General features: G+C 44.6%; 1 protein-coding gene across 1 annotated transcript; it reads right to left on the bottom strand.

The window, feature by feature from the left end:
• Window positions 1–1397: 1397 nt before the first annotated feature.
• Window positions 1398–8294, bottom strand: LOC110536821 (fibroblast growth factor 18). Its single transcript, XM_036939650.1, has 4 exons — window positions 7600–8294; window positions 6180–6219; window positions 5899–6076; window positions 1398–2623 (listed from the first exon to the last, which is right to left on the bottom strand). Exons 1-4 carry the CDS (start codon window positions 7629–7631, stop codon window positions 2490–2492), a joined length of 384 nt encoding a protein of 127 aa, XP_036795545.1. The 5' UTR covers window positions 7632–8294; the 3' UTR covers window positions 1398–2489.
• Window positions 8295–10296: the final 2002 nt, after the last annotated feature.

Raw genomic sequence — 10296 nt, 5'->3', positions numbered from 1 at the left:
TGATCATTTATACAACATCTTCATTTATCCACCATATTTGCTACAGGGCACACGCCTGTGAGAGTCCCAGCTGCAGGAAATGATCATGATTATGGGTGTGGCCCTCAATGAGGCCACCATCCAGTTATGGAAGGCTGCACTGCTCACAAGTAGATACATCTATAACACTAATATGTTAGTGTATAGGTACTCTCTGTTGAAGCTCGTTTCCCATTTATCAACTCAAGACTTTAGTAGTTGTATTAACCTAATCACCATTGATTCTATGTATTGGCAGGTGCATCCCATCCGAGAAAGTCTCCATAGGCTCAGCTCATTTTCCAAAGGAAGAATCAATTGACTTAATCCTGTGGTTTGGCACATATTCTGTGTTCCGTGCAGATGCTCCCAGTGACCACCAAATGGAACTTGTACACGTTTTTTTATTTGTATGAAACACAGCAGCAATGACTCTGAGCATGGTGTCAGCAATGTCTAGGTTATGAGTTGTCCACGGACCAATTTCAATTATTTTTGGGGGGTACTCAGGTCGGGGTCTCCACTTACTGTTGAGAGTTATAATAATAGAATATACAAGGTGCAATTGAGAAATTTGGTTGTGCATCAGCAGTCACTCAATTAGCCCACATCAGCTAAATGTTTTTAGATTGCTGGCAGCTAGACTAACCCATCTAAACTAGTAAGCATGGTCGAACTACTGACCGGGGTCGGGCCTATTGCTTATCAGATGTAATTAACTGCAAACATTTGCCTCCGCCCCATGACAAAATGAGTAGACTTGCATGAAATGAGTTATGAAATTGCTAAATATTCTCTGCCTCATGGTAAAATGTGTAGAATTGCAGGAAATACATTTGTAAACGTCAAATGTTTTCTTTGTCATGAGGTGGGCCACTAAAATGTCTTGCTCGCAAGCTGGGGTGTATGGATGTGGGTACGCAGATCCACAAGCCACTGCGGCCCCTCATGATGAGATCTGTTTGTTTGTGGCCCCCACCCCCATCAAAGTTGACCATCCCTGACATAGACTGACCAGGTGAAAGCTTTGATCCCTTATTGATGTCACTTGTTAAATCCACTTCCATTGGTGTAGATGAAGGGGAGGAGACTGATTTAATAAGGATTTTTAGGCCTTGAGACATGGATTGTGTATGTGTGTCAAGAACTACAACGCTGCTCGGTTTTTCACGCTCAACAGTTTCCTGTGTCTATCAAGAATGGTCCACCACCCAAATGACATCCAGCCAAATTGACACAACTGTGGGAAGCATTGGAGTCAACATTAGCCAGCATCTCTGTGGAACGAATTCGATACCTTGTGAAGTCCATGCCCCGATGAATTGAGGCTGTTCTGAGGGCAAAGGGGAGTGCAACTCAATATTAGGAAGGTGTTCCTAATGTTTTGTACACTCAGTGTATGTATTCAATTAAGGCAATACCATTGGTCTAAAACAGCTGTCATACCATCAAGTTGAAAAAATAATTGTGATAACGATTGTAATAAAAATCCATTATATAATTTCTCAATTTCTTGTTAAATATTTTCCAATGAGTCAAGCTGAAGATATTGTAATTACTACGTTACAGCAGCTTTCTGTATTGAGTGAATAGGCAGCAACAGTAGCTCCTGAATCAAATATGAAGAGAAACATACAAGAAATGTCTTGGGAAACCATGACTGACCCTCTGTGTTGGCTACACATTATAGTCCAGTCATCTTTGGTGGTTCGGATGTTTGTTACTGAAAGGTTGACCAGTCATCTTTGGGATGTTCAAAACATGAATGTTATGGTTTTCGTCATCATTGGGATGTTCAAAACATGAATATTTGGTATTGAACTCTGGTTCAGTCGTCTTTGGTAGCACATCTTTAACCCCTGTGGTAGCAAACAGTGACTTTAGCTATCTTCTGTAGCCTAACTAGAATGGTTGGCACTGTAAATTGTAATTCAACGGACTTTGAAACAACATCACAGCACCAACCACTGATGACGTGGTCAGATTGTTTAATTTCAAGTCTTTTGATGTATATTCGGGATACACCAAAAAGCTATTTTCCTGGGCTCAGCCAAGCAAACTCACATTCTATTCACTGGGGGAAGGACAGTTGACTATCTAGGTGCTGTAGTTGCTGTTGGTCGGGTCCCTCTCACTCTCTTTTTCCTCTTGCTGACTGGTAAAGCGGAAGGGCTGCAGGTCGGGTTGCTCCCCGGGGGGCAGGCGCTTCATGAAGTGAACGTCCTGTTGGTTGGGCAGTGTCTGAGGGCCTCTCCTGGGGCGTCCCCTCTTGGTGAATCCCACATACCATCCCGTATAGCATGCTGACCTCAGAGCTGTGTAGTGGTTCTCCAATACCATCTCAATGAAGACACAGTCTGCACTGCGATTACTAGCCTTCTAGGAGACACACACACATGCTCATGTCAATACAAGATGAAAGAGAATAACTGCAGGTTAAACTCCACATTGAAAGGAAAGTATAGCAAGAGTCAGAATAAAAATGGTGTTTGTCTCACCTTCCCCACAAGCTTGCCTCGACGGTTCATGCACAGGTAGAAGTTGGTTTCTTTACCACGGATTCTCACCTGACTTCCAAAGGTATCAGCCTCCACAACAAGCTGGGCTTGTAAGGAAACAGAGGCCCAAAAAGACAGATTGTAGGGGGGATTGTTAAATGCAATTAGATCATTGACGTAGCCCAACAACATAATGCGGAGGTCAAACTCAATCAATAACATACATTCCTTCTCTATCGCCCTCTCACTACCTACCCCAAACCCCCTAGATCCCCCTCCAACAAAGCAACAAAGCAGGGTAAATGGAAAACCAAGGACCTTATCAATGGCGTAAAGTGGGACTGAGTCTAACACACAGAAACTGCTGCTCCATCTTTTTCCTCTTTCTATTTCTCATGTTAGGGTCTGTTAATCAAATCAAATAAAATTGTATTTGTCACATGTGCCGAATACAACACATTTCACCTTACAGTGAAATGCTTACTTACAAGCCCTTAACCAACAATGCAGTTTTAAGAAAATACCAACAAAAACAAAAGTAAGAGATAAGAATAACAAATAATTAAAAAGCAGTGTTAAACAAATACTGTGGGGCTATATACAGGGGGTACCGGGAACAGAGTCTATGTGGAGACTATATACAGGGGTACCGGGAACAGAGTCTATGTGGAGACTATATACAGGGGTACCGGGAACAGAGTCTATGTGGAGACTATATACAGGGGTACCGGGAACAGAGTCTATGTGGAGACTATATACAGGGGGTACCGGGAACAGAGTCTATGTGGAGACTATATACAGGGGTACCGGGAACAGAGTCTATGTGGAGACTATATACAGGGGTACCGGGAACAGAGTCTATGTGGAGACTATATACAGGGGTACCGGGAACAGAGTCTATGTGGAGACTATATACAGGGGTACCGGGAACAGAGTCTATGTGGAGACTATATACAGGGGGTACCGGGAACAGAGTCTATGTGGAGACTATATACAGGGGTACCGGGAACAGAGTCTATGTGGAGACTATATACAGGGGGTACCGGGAACAGAGTCTATGTGGAGACTATATACAGGGGTACCGGGAACAGAGTCTATGTGGAGACTATATACAGGGGTACCGGGAACAGAGTCTATGTGGAGACTATATACAGGGGTACCGGGAACAGAGTCTATGTGGAGACTATATACAGGGGTACCGGGAACAGAGTCTATGTGGAAACTATATACAGGGGTACCGGGAACAGAGTCTATCTGGAGACTATATACAGGGGGTACCGGGAACAGAGTCTATGTGGAGACTATATACAGGGGTACCGGGAACAGAGTCTATGTGGAGACTATATACAGGGGGTACCGGGAACAGAGTCTATGTGGAGACTATATACAGGGGTGGAGACTATATACAGGGGTACCGGGAACAGAGTCTATGTGGAGACTATATTCAGGAGTACCGGGAACAGAGTCTATGTGGAGACTATATACAGGGGTACCGGGAACAGAGTCTATGTGGAGACTATATACAGGGGTACCGGGAACAGAGTCTATGTGGAGACTATATACAGGGGTACCGGGAACAGAGTCTATGTGGAGACTATATACAGGGGTACCGGGAACAGAGTCTATGTGGAGACTATATACAGGGGGTACCGGGAACAGAGTCTATGTGGAGACTATATACAGGGGGTACCGGGAACAGAGTCTATGTGGAGACTATATACAGGGGGTACCGGGAACAGAGTCTATGTGGAGACTATATACAGGGGGTACCGGGAACAGAGTCTATGTGGAGACTATATTCAGGAGTACCGGGAACAGAGTCTATGTGGAGACTATATACAGGGGTACCGGGAACAGAGTCTATGTGGAGACTATATACAGGGGTACCGGGAACAGAGTCTATGTGGAGACTATATACAGGGGTACCGGGAACAGAGTCTATGTGGAGACTATATACAGGGGTACCGGGAACAGAGTCTATGTGGAGACTATATACAGGGGGTACCGGGAACAGAGTCTATGTGGAGACTATATACAGGGGTACCGGGAACAGAGTCTATGTGGAGACTATATACAGGGGTACCGGGAACAGAGTCTATGTGGAGACTATATACAGGGGTACCGGGAACAGAGTCTATGTGGAGACTATATACAGGGGGTACCGGGAACAGAGTCTATGTGGAGACTATATACAGGGGGTACCGGGAACAGAGTCTATGTGGAGACTATATACAGGGGGTACCGGGAACAGAGTCTATGTGGAGACTATATACAGGGGGTACCGGGAACAGAGTCTATGTGGAGACTATATACAGGGGGTACCGGGAACAGAGTCTATGTGGAGACTATATACAGGGGGTACCGGGAACAGAGTCTATGTGGAGACTATATACAGGGGTACCGGGAACAGAGTCTATGTGGAGACTATATACAGGGGTACCGGGAACAGAGTCTATGTGGAGACTATATACAGGGGTACCGGGAACAGAGTCTATGTGGAGACTATATACAGGGGTACCGGGAACAGAGTCTATGTGGAGACTATATACAGGGGGTACCGGGAACAGAGTCTATGTGGAGACTATATACAGGGGTACCGGGAACAGAGTCTATGTGGAGACTATATACAGGGGTACCGGGAACAGAGTCTATGTGGAGACTATATACAGGGGTACCGGGAACAGAGTCTATGTGGAGACTATATACAGGGGTACCGGGAACAGAGTCTATGTGGAGACTATATACAGGGGTACCGGGAACAGAGTCTATGTGCAGGAGGTAATTGAGGTAATATGTACATGTAGGTAGAGTTATTAAAGTGACTATGCATAGATAATAACAGCAGTAGCAGCAGCATAGAAGATGAGGGGGGGGGGGGGGGGGCAATGCAAGTAGTCTGGGTAACCATTTGATTAGCTGTTCAGGAGTCTTATGGCTTGGGGGTAGAAGCTGTTTAGAAGCCTCTTGGACCTAGACATGGCGCTCCGGTACCACTTTCCGTGCTGTCATCAGTAGCCAAAGGGCTTGTCTGTCCATTTGATAGTTTATGAATTTAAGGGCCATGTACTGTAGGTACGATAACATACAGGGAATTACTGTTTGGTTCTAGCTGATTCTGATTTGTATTGGAGTGTTCTGTATATTCATGTGAATGTGAAATATGTTAATAGGAAGTACACTCATAGGAGAAAAAAAAGGTGCTATCTAGAACCTAAAAGGATTCTTCGGCTGTCCACATAGGATAACCCTTAGAATAACCCTTTTTGGTTCCAGGTAGAACCTTTTTGGGTTCATGTAGAACTCTTTCCACAGAGGGTTCTACGTGGAACTACTCCTATGGGGACCGCCGAAGAACCCTTTTTTCAAAACTATTATATCTTACCATATTTATCCCCATCGTCTCCCTTGGCACTGATTCTCCTCCCCATCACCTGCAGGTGTTTGCCACTTGTCCTGCTGTAGAGCTGGTACACTCTGTGCTGCCGGCGACTCATGGCGTCTCGACCTCGTGTCTGATTCTCCACGTATACGCTGAAATTAACATTGTCCACAGCTAAGACCTGTACCACCACAAAACAAACAGGCATGTGGTTAGAATGAGAGACTTTATCCAGAATTGGATATAAAAAAACAAAATGGATACAATTCTATACACACATTTACCTGCAGGTGGCTGCAGACCACCAGTAAAGCCTGGACAGATCTGAGAGAAGGGGAGAATGGATCTGCCTTGAGATTACATGTGGTATTTTTCATCCCAAAAGAATAGAAAAGCTGTCTGGCTGCCATGTCCCTGCCTCTTTTCTGCCTCCACCAACAATTTTAAACGAGTCTCTATGCCTCCAAAAAATGTACTTTTTTAGATCAAAACCTCACATCAAGAGACAGTGGCCACGTTGTCGCTCTCCAGGGACAGCTGCTGAGCTCAGCTCATATCTATGGCGAGCTAACAGTATATCAATATTCACAAATCCATCCAGCAATCTATCTAAGCACTTCAAGTTCTTATCCCTCTCCGGCATACACAGCACATGCATAGATACATAGATTGCATTACAATGCTGAACTCCATCTTAAATAAAGAGGGGGGAGAGCAGGAGAAACGTTACCAGTAGAATGTTGTTTCAGCTTCCCAGTACCGTCTGGCTGTGTGCTCATTAGGAGACCCCTATACCTACTGTGCTGTCCAGATGCCTGGAACACAGCCTACAGCTGGTGGAAACTGCACACAGATGTCTGCTGCTCCACTTCTGCTCCTTGTCTACTTCTGTTCTATCTCTGTGTTACCTCTACAAACCTGACCTCTTCTCTGTTTGAGAAGTGGAGAATAAGTTTGAGAGATACATGACTAAAATGGGATTGACAGGGACACTTTACAGAGGGAAACGGGGTGACTTTTAACAGTAAATGGAAGATCCGTTAACAAGTCTGATAGAATTGCTTTATGCTTGGTTATAGCGGATGGATGCCCCATTTGGGGAAGCGGTAGTTACTGATTATCCACTTAACTAATCACAATCCTGTCAAACACCCAATCAAAGGCACTAATAAGGTACAGTCATACTGTAGTCCACTTGTTAATCCATAACCTGTTAGCAGACCCTTTGTCAGTGACAAATGGTCTTTCAGTCTGGGGAGAATAAAAAGAGGTTATGGGACATGGTTGAGTGACCGGAGGAGCAATGCTGCAGGTGCTGACATGATAGTTTTATAAACTGTATGACCATGTGGAACAGCCTCAGAGGAATTGCACAGATAAAAAAACACAAGATTCCACCACCACATGGTATTGGAAAAACAGAAGCATGCATATGCAATTTCTATACCATAGTTAGCTGTCCAGATAAATGTTTTTTCATTAATCAAATGTCTAAAGGAGAACGTGGACCCTTTCTGACGTGTCTAACTGTTAACTGGTGCTGGAATGATAGTCCGAGCATGCATGAAGAGAAACACATGTGCACAGACACAAACACACACCATTCATGTAACACGGGATACTTGCACTCGTTTCACTCCAGAAAATCGTAGGTTGCGCATCAAGGGTTACTGCGCATCAAGTGTTACTGCACATTTAACTTACAACACCACCAGTGTAGAGAGGAGGTAACTCATCTCTCATCCCGCTCAGTTACCCTTGCCAAGGAAATTCGGGCACCGTCAGAATCTCTCAACTGCTACTGTCTGTAATCCGTTTGTTGGAGAAAGGATTGTGGGAATGCAACAATTCCTGCGGGCATCAGCAGAGCACTCCGGGCACATCAGTTAGGATGCTGGCGGAGGGGAATGGGTTTTCTCTGGTATCGTATAGCCAAAATGTGAGTGAATACGCGCAGGGTATGTCCCGTTTGTCCAACACCTCAATTCGCCGAAATCATGACAGATGTTGGGCAAAATAGAACTGTTCGCAGGTTTGCCTTTTTTTTTACTTGATCTGTTTCTAAAACTAGGTCTACAATGTTTATATAAGAAACATTTAAAATAGGCTTAATTATTCCCATTGTCCATTAGTTTCCCTTGTCTTCTTTAATTTCTTCTGTAGGCTTTATTACTTTTCTTTTTTCCGATAATCTATGTTAATTGCTCAGTTATAGTCGTTCAGGGAAACATCCATTCCCAGTGTCACGGAAAGTCTGTATTTAGAGAGTGGGTGTGGGGCATGAGTGGAGTAGCAGCGGGGAAGGGGTAGGCGATATACGGCTCGTGTAATCCAAGTGATGATCTAGGTTGGTCCCACGGGAGTCGAGACCGCTTGGCATGTCATAGAAATACAAAGTAGATCAAGGAGTCCACAAGCAAGGGCAATGCGACTTTCAGAGAACCCAGTGAGGTAGCAGACTGTCCACTGATTGTGAGGGTGGGGTGAAAAGTGGTTTAGGCATCACACTGTGAACTGGACATCCTTTCCCCGCCAGACGTCCTTGTTCCAGTACGCTGTATTAAAATGCCTGTCAGCATAGACTGAGAAGACCAGCCCAATACAATGCAGAAAGATTTACTTCAGGTGTTCTGCAGGTGAAAATGAGACACCTGCCTGGTGCCCTTCTAGCCTGGCTGACGCGCAGCTCACGTGACTAAACAGCATGCTAGAGAGGCTGGTGTTAGCAAGACTAGTGCCCTTCCTCCATATAGTCTGGATTTTGTGTTGGTAGCCTACCTGACCAACCTTTCCCTCTCTCCTATAGACCTTAAAGATTTCCATATGTGTGTGAAGTGTGGTGATGACTGGAGAGTAAGCCTCCATTGCATTTGCACTATACAAACATGATGGGTACATTGAAGAACTGTTTTTGTTTTGTCTTATTTCGTTTTAAATTCCATTAAGATTATGAAATACATAATGGAAAAGGAAAGGGAATGGGAACATTGGAAATGAGGGAGGGAGGGTGGGTGTGCATAAGGTATGTAAGCAAAGAGTGGGATCCAAAATGAACATTTCTCAGGGATTTAACAACACCGCCAGATCCTCATTCACCACAGAACCGCAGACATATGGTCAGCCAACCATACTAACCCCTACTACGCCCCCCCCCCTCTCTGTCTGTCTGTCTGTCTGTCTGTCTGTCTGTCTGTCTGTCTGTCTGTCTGTCTGTCTCAGTCTCAGACAGACAGACAGACAGACAGACAGACAGACAGACAAAAAAGTATTTAGTCAGCCACCAATTGTGCAAGTTCTCCCACTTAAAAAGATGAGAGGCCTGTAAATTTTCATCATAGGTACACTTCAACTATGACAGACAAAATTAGAAAACAAAATCCAGAAAATCACATTGTAGGATTTTTAATGAATTTATTTGCAAATTATAGTGGAAAATAAGTATTTGGTCACCTACAAACAAGCAAGATTTCTGGCTCTCACAGACCTGTAACTTCTTCTTAAAGAGGCTCCTCTGTCCTTCACTCGTTACCTGTATTAATGGCACCTGTTTGAACTTGTTATCAGTATAAAAGACACCTGTCCACAACCTCAAACAGTCACACTCCAAACTCCACTATGGCCAAGACCAAAGAGCTGTCAAAGGACACCAAAGAGCTGTCAAAGGACACCAGAAACAAAATTGTAGACCTGCACCCGGCTGGGAAGACTGAATCTGCAATAGGTAAGCAGCTTGGTTTGAAGAAATCAACTATGGGAGCAATTATTAGGAAATGGAAGACATACAAGACCACTGATAATCTCCCTCAATCTGGGGCTCCACGCAAGATCTCACCCTGTGGGGTCAAAATGATCACAAGAACGGTGAGCAAAAATCCCAGAACCACACGGGGGGACCTAGTGAATGACCTGCAGAAAGCTGGGACCAACGTAACAAAGCCTGCCATCAGTAACACACACGCCAGGGACTCAAATCCTGCAGTGCCAGACATGTCCCCCTGCTTAAGCCGTCTGTCCAGGCCCATCTGAAGTTTGCTAGAGAGCATTTGGACGATCCAGAAGAAGATTAGTAGAATGTCATATGGTCAGATGAAACCAAAATATAACTTTTTGGTAAAAACTCAACTGGTCGTGTTTGGAGGACAAAGAATGCTGAGTTGCATCCAAAGAACACCATACCTACTGTGAAGCATGGGGGTGGAAACATCATGGTTTGGGGCTGTTTTTCTACAAAGGGACCAGGACGACTGATCCGTGTAAAGGAAAGAATGAATGGGGCCATGTATCGTGAGATTTTGAGTGAAAACCTTCCATCAGCAAGGGCATTGAAGATGAAACGTGGCTGGGTCTTTCAGCATGACAATGATCCCAAACACACCACCCGGGCAACGAAGGAGTGGCTTC

This window comes from Oncorhynchus mykiss, chromosome 12 (genome assembly GCF_013265735.2).
Source record: "Oncorhynchus mykiss isolate Arlee chromosome 12, USDA_OmykA_1.1, whole genome shotgun sequence".
Lineage (NCBI taxonomy): Eukaryota > Metazoa > Chordata > Actinopteri > Salmoniformes > Salmonidae > Oncorhynchus > Oncorhynchus mykiss.
The sequence above is the reverse complement of the archived record's forward strand: the minus strand, read 5'-3'. Positions and strand labels throughout refer to the sequence as shown.